Genomic DNA, 14,743 nt, shown 5'->3' with positions numbered 1-14,743 from the left:
AGGATCGAAAACGTGCTGAAAAGTTCTGGAAAGCATAACATAAAATTCCATTGTTTTTCGCACCACTCGCACTTGGTTCATTAAAACAAGCACGCACATAGAATATTGCTGATCCACTCTTTTTTTCTATTTCTGCGATAGCTGATTTGGGCTCCCGTAGGGTACCACTGTAAAAAAAATTACAGTATTCAAGAAAAAAATGAGCATTGTTCTACATAAGGATTATTTATCGACTGAAATTAAATCGGATGAACAAGCGGAAAACATTTAAAGATGATTTAATAAAAAGTTGTCAAACAAACATGTATACCAAATATTATTATCGGATTATCTATTGTTTATAAAACAAAAAATTGTGTTTGCCTTGAGCTTGGTCAATCAGCGGTCGAAATCACGGAAAAATGAATAATAAAAAAAACAGTTAACGATGGGGTCAATCAGCGGACAAATTCACGAAAAAAAAGAAAACGCTGTAGTTGTTTAAATAAGTTTAGAGTTCGACGACACGGTAGCGATCATTCATTAAATGTTGGATTTCGTGCTATGTTTTGCAGTCGGAGTTATCCGTATAAAGTTTAACTGAAAAGCGGTTAGCGTGTAGAAAACCGACATATTTTATACTGATTTGACAGATCGCACAAGTTTCGCAGTTATGAGTGCGCAGTCCAATTTTTTGCGATGCGAATGGTATTATTTCCTATAATAGATCATTATCCGTACACAACTCCTTTTTTTAACTTCTCATATACGATTTGTTACATTTTAACGACAACATAATTGAATTCGACCAGCATATAAAGTATCAAAGACGCATTTATCGCATCAAAAATCTTCGTCATGCCAAATTCGTTTATTCTCAGGCTATGGAAAAATGTGTTTTCAATAGTGTTCAATATTTTTTGTTTTGTCTGGGATTTTAACGCTCGTAATTAATTCAATCTCAATGAATACTAAGAATAATAATATTTCATTCCGATGACTTCATGTTTTGTCCTCTCTTGCAAAATAATGATTTGAAGATTGATTCAAGAATTTACTTCTTAACTTAACTTTTGAAATTAGTGAGTAAGAGTGAATTTTTTAACTGTGTTTACTGCTCCGGCTAGCCTACCGCACGGAAGGCTACCGTCGCTCGATTAGAAATTTTCCCAGTAACCGCAATAGCTTGATCAGATATTTATTTTTACTTTGTTGAAAAAGAAATTCATTTCAATATGAATTAAAACCTTAAAAAATCTGCCAGCCTAACTTTCCATGTTTACTTCATGCCTATCCTTGACGCTCATTCTTGTTTATTATGAAAATAAAACAATTCCTGTGGTAACTATGGCAACTATGGTAACGCACTATGTGAGATTGTCATACATGCAAGCGGACAAACTTATATTAATTGGAATTTTGGTTTTAACAACGCTTTTGTTTGTACTTCGAAATTATCGACGACGTCCGGTGAGTTTTAATAATAATCAACCATAATTTACTAGTTGTATATATGTTTCGAGCTACTCGGAGAGTAGTTTTTGTTTGATTTATATTAAAGTTCACCGAAAAATTTCGAAATAAAAACATGTATTGAAATGTTTTCAACAATTTGAATGTCATTTCTTTTGGTTATGATGGGAAGATCAAAAGGTTATATTTCACGATCACATTTGGAAATTAAATAATAAAATTTAAATAAATTTTTAATGAAAAATGGGAAAAATTATACATGTATTTGAGCGGAACTCAGGCCCCTATCCTTTCAGTGGCTGCCTTTTCATATTTTTAACACTTCTAGCCAGCTCTTAATTCTAAAAAAAACACGTTTGAAAAGTTCGAACAATATAGGTAGCCCGTTAGGATACCTAGTTAAAAAGTCAAAGACGGTTGACCTGGAAATCTGGAAAACTGATCTGATCGTTTCATAATTACTTTTCATAGAGGATAGGATCAAAAAACTGAGACTGGTGAAATTCTAAAAAAGCTTCAAATCTTGAGATCGGAACTGAACTTTTCAGAACTTGTTAAATATCCACGTAAAACATGAAAAAAATCAGCCGGACCTAAATGATCTCGTCCGAAATCATTAATTATTTCATTTTTTCTGATTTCCTACATTTTCTCATACTTCAATTTCTTATTAGTGATTCTGAAGCATCTCAACAGTGATCATAAATTTGTCTTGTTACTTTTTTATCAAACATATATATCTTTGAAATTTTTCCTCATTTTTCAATATCTTAAGAATGGAAGAGTTCTGAAATACGAGATTTTTTTTAAACAAAGTGTCTTCTTTCTAATAAAAATTTAATTGAATTTTTTTTCCGATTTTTGTCCACTTGAGTTCTATTAGTACAATACAGTTGTTTTGTTGATTTTTCTGTGTTTTCTCTGCTACTTTGATCATGAGGTTTGACAGCTCTGAGCGCTGGTGGCGACTCCACTCGGAAAATTAGCTTTTTCCATCGATCCATTGGAGCGACCCATTCTGCATACGAAACCGTTGTGATGATGCCCAGATTTTGAAGTCGCTCGAGCTCTTCTTCAATCTTGGCGGTTGATGCGTTTGGAACCGGACGTTTCTGTCGGAAAACTGGCTTGGAACCGGGCTTGACTGTTAAGGAAACCTTCTTCTTTGAACAAAGTCCCAGTTGGTCGCTGAAAACGTTGACGAATTTCTTTTGAAGACCATCGACTAGCTGAGCAGCTTGAGGGTAGCATTTTGTAGAAATCTGACGACACACCGCGTTGAACGGCACGTCCCAGAGACCAAATAGCTCAATCCATTCAGCACCGAAAAAATTGAGACCGCTTGCGTTGGAGACAAAACATCTTCCTTCTTTACCACTTCGTGAAGGGTGATTCTACAGCGGAACTCCTTAGTAAGACCCATACTATCACCTGAAGCGTTGACAACGTTGATTGATGGTTGTTCACCAGGCGGACTGCCTAGTTGCTTGTAGACCGCTTCAGAAATTATGCTGATATCTGCTGCACTGTCCAGTTGAAGCTTAACAGCTGTACCGTTGATGTCCGCTTGAACAAATTTCCGTTTGGCTGCGACGTTCACCTGGTTGACGGATTATATTCCTTGGGTTTGGGCTTTGGTTTATTGTTTCTCCTCCGGCGAGACTTCGGTTTGAAACAGGCACAATATCCATCTTTCTGCCCAATTTGTTTGCAAGTTTTGCACTCATGCGTTTGATATGGGCAAAACTTGGAATAGTGCATTTCACCGCATCTCCAGCAAGGCGTGTTGGGCGTTTAAGATTGCAGTTGGCTCGAAGATTTCCGGTAGTGGGTTTGCTTCACAGCGTATACGGACGGCTTGTTTCCGGTGCTTCCGATCATCGCAGTGTCCCGTTTCAAATTCAGAAGTCTCTGGCATTCCTTAGCCAACAAACGCAGCGTCATCGGTATTGTAGGGTTGGAGCTTTCGATTTTTGAAAGTAAAGACGTTCGGATGTCGGCATCTTTGCAGGAACTAAGGCCACACACGAAGAGCAAACATTTGAACTGGTCGGCATCAATTTCGGACAGCTTTAATTCTTCACATCTTTCGTTGACGATACCGGCATACGTGTAGAAGTCGTCAAATTGGTTTTTCTGGAGCTGGAGTCACTGGTATCGCAGATTGAAAAGTGATGTATGACGGCCAAAGATGGAATTGAATGTGATGACCGTCTCAGCAAACGTCACTTCTTTTGATTTCTTCGGAAGTATGTACCTAGTTCACATATTTCTTATGAGCTACAGTGCTAAGGTTCCGGAGAAGGAGCCTAACTTTAGCATGATCGTCCAGGTCTCGTGCGTCTTCTTCAAAAGGGTCCTCATGTTTCGCAAACCATGCTTCAAACGTAACTCCGGCTTCCGGATCGTAGTTGAATTCGTGGATTCCGCTTGACAGGGATTCGATCACAAATTCGTTCTGGTTCTGCCGGCGTGGATCTTCCGGATTCTGATGACCGTTTTGTTGACTGGATCCTTCGCCTGTGGTTTGAGCTGGAACGTTTCGTTGCCGGGTGAATTCTTCGAGCATTCGGGTTTGGTTCTCGAGTATCCGCAAAAGACAAGCTTCGAACTCTGGAGACATCTTGACTGCTTGAGTGGATTCTTTAATTCTCGTCGCCAAAAACTATTGTGTATTGTAAATGAAAGACTGTTCTATTCAATAGCTTAAATAAGAATGAATTTATTTCACATGACATTGTAGAAAGTGAAAAACATGGATTGCCTAGATTTCCACAAACTCATCTTAGATTGCTTGATCTCTAACAGATGCCTTCTTAGAGAATCTGCTGCTAACAAATAAACAAGTTGGACTGTTCCAGTGAATTTTCAAAAAGCGTTGTTAAGTAAAATTGAACATTTTTTGTTTCGATCAATTTATCTTTTTGCTTGAATTGTCTCTTTCTGTGATAAATCTCCCTTTGTTAAAATTGCTAAAGAAAACTTGAAAATTTGGAATGGTGATATCGTTCACAGAGAATTAAAAAAAACATTACCTCGATTGAAACATATTAGTTTTATTGGTCTAAAATATTCTACTTATTTATGCGCTGTTGCTTTGGCTTTTTATTCTGAAACTATTCTGACTAAACGAGAACTTAACTTTAAAACGCGTGATATTCATAAAAGCTTTAAGTTGAAATACGGAGACTAGAAAACGGAAAACACGTAGCTTTAGCACGTGACCATTTTTTTACCTTTAAATATAACTTGATCGTATAGCAGGAGATGTAAGTATTGTAATATGAATATTTTAAATAGTTTAAAAAATTTGAAATTTAAAAATCGTTATGAATATTTTTGTAAATGCTACGAATAACAAAGTGCGTTTAAACTCGACTGCAGTAAACCTGTTGAACGAGGACCACCATTTTGAAGTTTGGTACAACCCTAGAACCCTCGAATTTCAACAAGCGTTAAGAATAAAATTCGTTTCCTTTCTTTCCCCATAGTTTAAGGTACGTTTTGTTCCACTAGTTGTAAGTTTCGAACTCCACTGTTTGATAGAGCGTAGATTTGTGATAAATTTTCTCCCATTATAGTTACATATTTAAATATTAAGGCATTAAGAGATGAGTGTATGTGAAACATGTTGTAAAAAGTCCTGTATAATACTCGATTTTAAACAGAGATACAATAGTAAATCGAACGTTGATAGATTGTTTATAGCGATCTTCCCTATTTAATAACATTTCTAGTGATAAAATTGGCTTGAATTCGGCCAAAAAGCTTATCCTAATTCTGGAGCAAATCAATGTAAATGCTCGCACAAATTCTTTCGCTTACTTCTTTTTTGACCGAGCTTTAACTCACGTTGTTGATGTTGATAATAACTTTATTGAATTGTATGATAAGAAGCAAACATTTTTTAATCTAATTAATAAGAATAACATTATTGCACAATATTTAAATTTTAAGATATTTATTAAGATAAATTGAACGATTAAAAAAAAGTTGCTTCTGATTTCTAGCACTAGCCTCTGATAAATAGAATAAATTTCACTCTTTCGTTTGATTTATGTTTATTTCCTCTTGATAAGGATTTTTTATAATTTATTAGTCTCAATAAAGAAACGTATTTGCTAATAATTGATATTTTAGTACCCTCCTCGAATAGTGTAAAGATAATTGTCTCTCTGTTTTGTCTATTTTTAATCGTTACATTTGGTTAACCATATTTTGTAAAAATGAGTAACTCGACTTTGTAAAATATTAGAATTCTATGTCCAAGGGAGGAAGTTGCTAAAAAGCACCGTCCCTACGAATACGTAGCTAATAAAATATACCAAGATTGCTTGCTGTTTGAAATTCATGAATCTGAAATCAAAAATTTCACTTAAATCGACATGATTCTCGACATGTGAGCATGATTCGGTTCCCGATTGAACCTGCCTGGAAAGCTTCCTAATGACCTGCCTCTTTATGAAAGCTCTATCACCGGTAAAATACTCAGCTGCAAACCAGTATAAAAGTGGACTGGACGATGCCACCATTCTAGTGGTGACCTGAATGTGAACAAACAAAACGCTGAACAATGTCAGAAATAGTCCGTGAGCAAGAAACGGAAATGCTAAACGGTCGTAGCTTTTCATACACTTGACTTGCTTTTTGTTAACTCGGAACAATCCTAATCGGGCACAGTAGTCCCAATTTTCGATGATATACTTGTAGGAGTTACTTAAGATTAGATAAATCACTGGTAAGGCGAGGAGAAAGTTAGGTAGTTGCTTTATCTGATAGTACTTCATAAACCCAACATCCCAGTAGTGGCTTTGAACGTACGAATAAGATAAAGGTAAGAAGTTAGAGCACCACGGCGAAGATGTCGCTGTTTTGTTACCAGCTAGCACCAGTCCATTGACCATTCCATAGTCTTTGACATGGGCTGGAAAACTAAACTTTTGATCGAAGCAAAACAGATAATAGTAGTAGACCTGCACTATCCCGTAGTGAAATATGATAATGATTAGAATTGAAAACAACTTAGATCCGATGCAGATGATGTTGTGAAACGAATTTTGTGACAGGATACGTCTTGCAGTAAAGAAAAGCAGGAAGCCGATGTTCAGTATGCCTGAAAAAGTGGAAACATCAAGAATCAAGAATGGTTTCTAAAATACTAATTATAATGATTGGATTTTTTCTAAACAAGTTCTGATTTAAGACTAGTTTGATTTATCTTCGTGGTATAAAAAACTTACCATTCGATCGGCACAAAATACTCAAACTGAGTGGGATCGTTATGAACACCGAATTGATGTCGTCGATGCACTGGGCCATTACGGTGAAGGAAAGCCATGCGTACAAGCTTTCCGTGTACGGAGCGCTGAAGAATATTGAAGAAGGGTTGAAGCAGAACAATATGACTGCAAGTTCGCTCTTCTTTTTGTTTCCCAGCACCAGATTACTCAAACGATATAGTGCCTTGGCTGCTAGCACGAAAAACACCTGGTTCAGTAGGATGGCCAGTACCAGCGAAAGCTCTCGATATGATACTATTTCGGTCGTACCACCTAAACTGGTGGTCATTATCTTGATAATGAACGGAAATAGAGGGAAGAAAGCAAGAGTGTTTTCGTACGAGTACCCATGCTCGGAAATGTGTAGGAAATATTGGGCGTCCCATCGATGTAGTCCACCGAAAAGTGTCTGAAGAATGCCATCAAGCTTCCCGCTTGGGGCAGAAGGATCTCTCGGAGCAACAAAGACGCCAGCATCGTGATCCGGAATCAGCAAATTAGCTACTAGTTGCAAGAATAGAATCAACAAGCGGCTGATGATGGCCAGGGAGGTTATCGAGATGTGCCAGCTGGTTGTAGTTTGTGCCATCGGATGCTGCCTCGCTTTAGGTGGTGCTTTAGAGGACGACGCTGAGTGGCTGTGTTGTTTGCTGTTAGCATTGTGCTGGCCGTTGTTGGAATTATCATGGCTGTGATTTTTGTTCTTAGACGCTGGTTGATGATTGCTATTCTTGGTCATTGCAGGATTCGTTTCTCACTCTTTTTCGACACAACACATTGACAAATTTCACATTGACTTCCGGCGAGAAGGGGTTGTACGAGCGTAGCAACTACCGTTGGATCCTAAAATGGGAAAATTTTTACTTAATATCATGATTGTTTCTCAAAGAAAATTTATTGCTAACAAATTTTTGAAAGAGAACCAACAGAACAATTTCGCCATTTTAGAATCCAATAGCACAATTCAATCAAAATCACAGAATACAAAAAAAAAAATTAAGAAATTACAATTTCATTTTAAAATTATGGTACAACCATAACGGTACAAGAACAAAGGGAGTGAAACAACATTTGGAATAAAGCCATTTGGCATAAAGGCAATTGCCATCTAAGCGATTTTGCATAAAAGCCATTTGGTATAAAAGCCATTTGGCATAAAGCCATTTGGCATAATTTCAGCTTACCGTGTGGTGAGTATTTAATATAACTCGCAAGATTTCTTTTTAAATTTTGCGGCGTTGCATCGAGGATGCAGGAACCCGTGTTTCAAGGTTTGCCTAAAGGTAGGAACAATCCCCTAGCCCGGTCCGCAACGCGAAACGTAAGGACCATACATCATTCTAGTTCGAAGGCGCAGCGTGAGGAGGCATCTTCGTAGTTCTGATCGATATTTTTCTGACGACCTTTTGCACATTTGAAACAAATAGCAAAGTGACTCAGCCAATCATCTATACCACCAAATAGACTCATTCACAAATTGGGAAACAGCGTAGTGTTACAAACCGCTTAATGGCAAACCGCCAAAAGGGCCAAATGCCAAATGGTAAACCGTCAAATAGGTTCATAAGCGAAATGCCATACCGCAAATATGAATACCGCGAAATGGATTACCGGAGTTGTGATGCAATCGTGTCTGAGACTTCCTAATCTGGAGAGAGATTCTATTCCTCTTTTCAAGGAACTTACTGTTTCTACGATTTATTCTAATACATATCTACAGATTTTTTTTATAGTAATTTAATATTTATACTTCAAGTTTAAAGTTTTGAAACTTGTAAGAGTAGGTATGCCATAAAATATTCCATATTAGGAATCTACGTACGATAGTCATTCACCGAATATCGGTGTTAAAATTCGGCTTATATTAACTTTTACCCTCTTGTTGTTCACATATTTTTCATCCTTTTTTGATCGATCTAAACAAAATCGTTTTACCCGCAAATTCAGCTCAAAGGAAATAGAAGTTAATATAAAAATGGTTGAATGAAAAATTTCTAGTCGATATTAATTTTGCAAGGGTGACCTTTGGCTTAAAAAACTAGCTAACTTTTATTGCTTACAAAAAAATTGCTACATACCTTTGCTGCGGAGGCTCGCCTTTCGCGTGAAATCAGCAGTACAATTCAAAATATGATGCAGCTAGCATTTTGATTCACAAAGCAAAATATTTATAATTTTATTCAAAATTAAAGTTGAGAATTAAAAATCAGAGCACTGCGAACGCGAGATCGACATGTTTTGACAGATTTTTTTTGTGACGACAGAAAATTTGGAAGTTTTTTTGTTTTTGAGAGCCCTCTACTGTTGTTTGTTTACAAGGAATATCCCTTTTGCGACTGAGCTACACATTCAGGACGAATTACTCATGTTTACGTTTTCCAATTTCCAAAAGAATTTTTTCTCAATTTTTATTCAAAATATTACTTGAATAATTTAATTAATTTCCAAGTAATTCCCGCGTACTAGTTGAAAGGATTATTTTGTTTTGAATATTTCTTCAATCAAATTCAAATGAAAAACTAAAGATTCATTGAGTAAACCTTAATTTACGTAGATTTCAGTACGTCAGCATTTTTTGGGTCCACTTTACAATTCCCGAGTAATTCCCGCGTACTAGTTGAAAGGATTCTCGCTGACTTCTAACCCGGTCATGGTCGCTTTTTGCGTCGCGGTTAAAAAGTGGTGTTTAACTGTTGTAAATGTGTTTGTTTTTGTGTAGTTTTGGTGGCCCGTGTTAGATTAGAGTACGGATTATCGAAATTATCCCATCTTCGATTGAAAAAGCTGCCATAGCTTAAGAAAACGTCGTTTGTGAAGTTATAATATTACATTGCATTATAATCTAGCAGCCATTGTGGAATCCAACTTACTATGTGTTCTTGCGAGATAACTCAAATTCTTCGATGAGGTGAGAAGTGAGCTTCGATGTTCATTCAAGTGGGCACAACTGAAGTCTCTCAATCCGACTTACAAAAGCAAGGTCTTTCCTACAAATTTTATCAATTTAGTTTGCATTGCAAAAACCAAATCTCTAATGTGGAAGCAAAAAAATGTTTAACAAAATTATTATTTCTTAAATGCCTTATGTGGAAGCTAAAATGCAATAATTGAAATTAAAAAAAAAAAAAAATCATGAATGCTACATATGCTGATAAAATAAATTGTGCAGTGTTCTTTGCTGAAATGGATTACTCCAATTACAGAAGGATGTACAGTGAACTATTCACTAGAACTCACCTTGTGATCGAGTTTGAGTTTCTCTCTTCGTGGGATTTAGCTGTGAGCTACAAATACTTCAATCCGAGGTAAGTGTATGCAAAATAAGTGTTCTTCGTCTGTTTTGCTCTTCTGCCTTATTTGTGCAATTGTAAAAATAAATAACTTTTTCTAAAAGTCATAATGACGTATATATTGGATAGTTAAATTTAGAATGAAAAGCGGTTTTATGCAAACTATCTTTTTTTTTTTATGAAGATTTTTACATATATTGTTTTATTTTGTGAATATGTACCATTTTGAAAAATGTGTCTAAAAATCGTGATCTCCTATAGTCTTCACATGACACACGTATGTGCGAGTCTTTTATCATATTATTTGAAAAGTTCATCAACCTTTATGATATACTGCTTATACCACAAAGGTCGATGAACTATTCAAATAATATTGACTGCTTCTATTCTGTGATTATTGTTTAAGGAAAACAATTAATTCGAAGGCTCAAATGTAGCAACTTATAATGTGCTCATTAGTTCCGTGATCTTGCTCGAGAAAACGTGTACTTCCTTATCTTAAAGTTTTTGAAATTTTTAACTTGAGATAATGTCTCTAGCTGAGCCTAATATGTGTAGAATCTTCGGACGTACCAAAAACTATTCATTTTCTCTATTCCGATCAATTAACTTCTCCTCAATAGGAACGATGCCTTGCATGGACCGATCACGTTCACGACTCGCAATCAACTGCCGTTGTATTTCCCTCTCTTTCGATTTGACGTATCTCCTGCTGATTCGTCTGACATTGCAACGAAGGACAAACCACAAGTCTCGCGTAACATTTCATTCAGACTCTACATCTCATCTCTTCTCCAAAAAAAAAGTTCTATTAGAAATATTATATTGGGATAAAAATATTTCACTCACTTTAAATGGATACAAGTAGGATGTTGCCAACACTTCACAAATTCTTGCTTATCTAATTTGAGAAAAAAATGCCAGGAGTAAGTTTAAAATGTATGATTCCCAACAGAAATGTCGAACTTCAATTCAAAGCAAACAAATTAACCAAGAACAGATGACTTTCAATTCCCCTACGTATGGATTGATAATATGTTTCACAATCTGAACGTGTTTCTTCATTTCTTGTAAGAATACTTGACACTGAATTTCAAACGTTTGTAGTCGTAAATTATGCGCTTACTCAAAGTGACAAAATTAAGTTTATTGCCTCCAGTTAATATTCAATAGTTGTTGGACCATTCCACTCTACAAGACTTCTTTTATTGTTAGCCATGATGACAACCTCATTTGGAAAAAAGTAATTTCTAAAATGTGTACAAAATATTCAATTTTGTACATCATATTTCAATGTTGTTACCCTTACATATCGGCTCTCGATTTCCGACTATTTCTGACTGTGAATTATTTAATTGATTTATATCATCGAGTCTTAAAGCAAAGATCTCCAAGTATCAAGATACTCGGGCTGTTGTTTTTTCGAGAAAATCGTTGGCGTCACCTACACAGTGTTTATGGTGCTGCCGCCCTGCGAGATGGGATCCAAGCTTTGCAACTTTCCACACAAGCATTTGCAGCTTTGCATTCAAGCTTTGAGTGGAAGCACATCATCACACTAATACCACTGACCATACTGACTGGACACTCGAATTCGTTTTCTGGATAATTTTTCCAGAAACAAAACAAAAAAAAACATTTTTTTCCGACAGTACGCAATGTCGATTCCAGAGTGCGCATCGATCGGTTTGAAGAAATGCTATCCCAGTTAGGAAATGCCACCCAACTTTAAAAATAAAACACGCAATTTCTACGATAAAATCGGACTAAACAGGACCATTTTTCCTACAGGGCATTTTTTGTCAAATTTTTAAGGATCGCCACCTGCCGTCGGTATTGCGAACCTGCAAAATCTGACAACAAAAAATTAGACAGAAAATGGTTGAATTTTTGTTCTAAGAGTCAAGTCAGTGTGGTCAGTGTTAATACTTTGAAAATCAAGCGTAACTTCACTCACACAATGTTTATGTTTATATTGTTTACAACAATGCAATTTGCACTGGTGCATGTGTGTGCGTGAAATAAGTTCAAACTCGAGCTTGGATCTCAACCCGCCAACCTTCATTTGGCGCTAGTGTTTTGTCGCCAGAATTCCGTGGAAGCCGATAGCGCCTGCTTAAAGTTTACTTTTAATCCTTCAACATCTTTGGAATGTTCCATTCAATTATCATTGCAACGTTCAATTATCCTTCCACGATACACACAAATAACTTCTTTGCAACCACCTTCTCTTTAACGATAGACATCGCCACCCAACTTTCCCTACCAAAATCCTACAACATTTAAACTAAAAAACATTGTAACTGTGCATCTATACAAATAAATTATCATTTACCAAGACTCTTTATATAATAACAACATATAAAATAAGTAATCTTCTAAATATCGACGTTTCAGCAATAACGGAAATAACCGTTCTTCGTACCCTTGCTTCTCGTCCATGCTTTTCCACTCCAATTTGCATTCTTCAATCAAATTCTTTAACCTCAAAAACAGTTAACTAATGTAAGTAAATTCGTCATCAACTAGTACTACTATTACAGCTTATTATGCATAAAATCTTATTTAACCAATACTTCGAATGCAAACCACTCGATCTCTTTAAGCTTACCAACAAATTAAGCTTTTTCGTCTTTCCGTCGTGCAGTTATATGTTTATACTTCAAGAAAGGTTTATAGTTGAGACTGGTTGAATTTCAACAACTCCGACACCCAGACGGCCAAATAATATTTGTATCTGTATCACTCGAATACACCTACAGAAATCTCATCAACAATTAGCAAATCCTGGCTCACACTCGGGAAGATATGTCTTGATAACCAGAAGTGTCAAAACTATCCTTACAATACTCCAATACTGTCTTCTAGGTACTTTTCTTGACCCAAACTCAGAGCATCGCCAGTCAAGAAAAATATCATAATGTGCCTATCAATTTCATCCTGACCCTCTAACTCTTTGTAAGTCCAACTATTTCATCATTCTTCCATCATCTCACTTTTGAGTCTCTTCAGCCATCTTACCAAACATGCACACTAAACTTTCTTGTTCCACACAGCAGTTTCGTTCAATCGTAAGTAGAAATTGGTTTCTGTCGAACTTGTAGTTGACACTAGTCAAATCGTTGCTCAATGATGCAAGCTGAAACCGATCGAAGCTAGTCAAAGTCCAGCTCGGCAGCAGGATTCGCTTCGACCTATCGATCGACGTCAACTGCAAAGAGACAGGTGATCAACTATCAATCCATTTCCACTTGCTCGGCCTACCTCGACCAGACTTCATAGAACAGACCTATCATTTCGCTGCTAGTGGTTTTTGCCTCTTCGGTCGTCAACTGGGCTCGAATCTTCCATTTCATCTTGAACTTTTCGTTTTCCTTTCCGGCCTCAACCGGACCAGGATATTCAACCTCAAACAAATAGTTTTCCTCTTGCGCCTCTCTTTTTTTCTTATTCCGCTTCGGTCATCAACCGGACTCGGATCTTTTTTTTTTACTTCATGCATCATCTTTCATCTCTTTTTTTTCACATCAGCCGCTTCGGTCTTCAACCGGACTCGGTCCTTTTTTTACATTTGCCGCTTCGGTCTTCAACCGGACTCGGATCTTTTTTAAAACTGCCGCTTCGGTCTTCAGCCGGACTCGGATCTTTTTTTTTAACATTTGCCGCTTCGGTCTTCAACCGGACTCGGATCTTTTGAATTTCGAAATCAATATTTTTCGTGTTTTTTCTCGAGAACCTTTCCATCAACTTTAAAACTTTTCCCCGAAGCCTCGTATTAACATCGAATCGTAAAACAACAATAACAAGCAGGAAAAAATGCACGATCTCAAAAAAACTATATTTTGAATTTCTAATACACTGCAAGTGCATTTCAAAGTTTAAATACACTTACCATCGTACCGGCTGCGCCAATTGTAGAATCTTCGGACGTACCAAAAACTATTCATTTTCTCTATTCCGATCAATTAACTTCTCCTCAATAGGAACGATGCCTTGCATGGACCGATCACGTTCACGACTCGCAATCAACTGCCGTTGTATTTCCCTCTCTTTCGATTTGACGTATCTCCTGCTGATTCGTCTGACATTGCAACGAAGGACAAACCACAAGTCTCGCGTAACATTTCATTCAGACTCTACAATATGGACATCATAAGTGAAGATGATCTTCTTGCGAGTCCTTCCAGCGATACAGCAAAACGTCCCGCCAAGTCACCAGCCGCCAATACTGACAAGAAAGCGCGTATGTCTGATTCAACAGAGTTGAAACTGACGATTAAGCGCATGGATGGAGCTGCTATCGATCAAAGGTACTTCGATAAAGTATCTTCGGAGCTTGTGAAATCGATTCAGATTATTCCTGAATCTGAATTCCAGCCCAGATTTTATGGATCTGGTTACCTTTCGGGAATTGGATGGTACCATGCGGCAGAAATGCAGAGTCTGACATGGCTAAAATACACTCTGACTGAGTTGAAGAAAAGTGGAAAAATTCCTGACCTGGTCGTGCTCCCATTCTCGCCGGTTCCACCGTTAAGAAAAGCCAGGACTACTGTACCGGGTTGCCCACAGTTGGAAAAAGAAGGTGAGAAGGTCTTCCTCCGAACCATTGCAAGGCAAAACAGCTCCTTGGATGTCCGTTTCTGGAAAGTGCATAAAATTACTCGTAAGCCTAATAATCGGTACTTGGTAATATTTTCCATGGATGAAAAATCTGTAATG

The 14,743-nt window shown here is 37.0% G+C and overlaps 1 protein-coding gene across 1 annotated transcript; it reads right to left on the bottom strand.

Annotated features, from left to right (window-relative positions):
* Positions 1 to 4,521: 4,521 nt before the first annotated feature.
* Positions 4,522 to 8,977, bottom strand: LOC129758464 (GPI mannosyltransferase 2-like). The gene is made up of 3 exons (XM_055755968.1): positions 8,810 to 8,977; positions 6,693 to 7,574; positions 4,522 to 6,565 (listed from the first exon to the last, which is right to left on the bottom strand). The coding sequence occupies exons 2-3, from the start codon at positions 7,468 to 7,470 to the stop codon at positions 5,712 to 5,714; spliced, it is 1,632 nt and encodes a 543-aa protein (XP_055611943.1). The 5' UTR covers positions 7,471 to 7,574; positions 8,810 to 8,977; the 3' UTR covers positions 4,522 to 5,711.
* Positions 8,978 to 14,743: the final 5,766 nt, after the last annotated feature.

This window comes from Uranotaenia lowii, chromosome 3, assembly GCF_029784155.1.
Source record: "Uranotaenia lowii strain MFRU-FL chromosome 3, ASM2978415v1, whole genome shotgun sequence".
Taxonomy (NCBI): Eukaryota; Metazoa; Arthropoda; class Insecta; order Diptera; family Culicidae; genus Uranotaenia; species Uranotaenia lowii.
This window is presented reverse-complemented; position numbering and strand designations above follow the sequence as displayed.

What these genes read in the sequence shown, in the direction of transcription:
- LOC129758464 (XM_055755968.1), bottom strand. Translation starts at nt 7,470, where the DNA reads ATGACCAAGAATAGCAATCATCAACCAGCGTCTAAGAACAAAAATCAC. An exon ending in TATTTTGTGCCGATCGAATG is followed by an intron (nt 6,566 to 6,692) that starts GTAAGTTTTTTA and finishes CCACTTTTTCAG; the next exon opens with GCATACTGAACATCGGCTTC.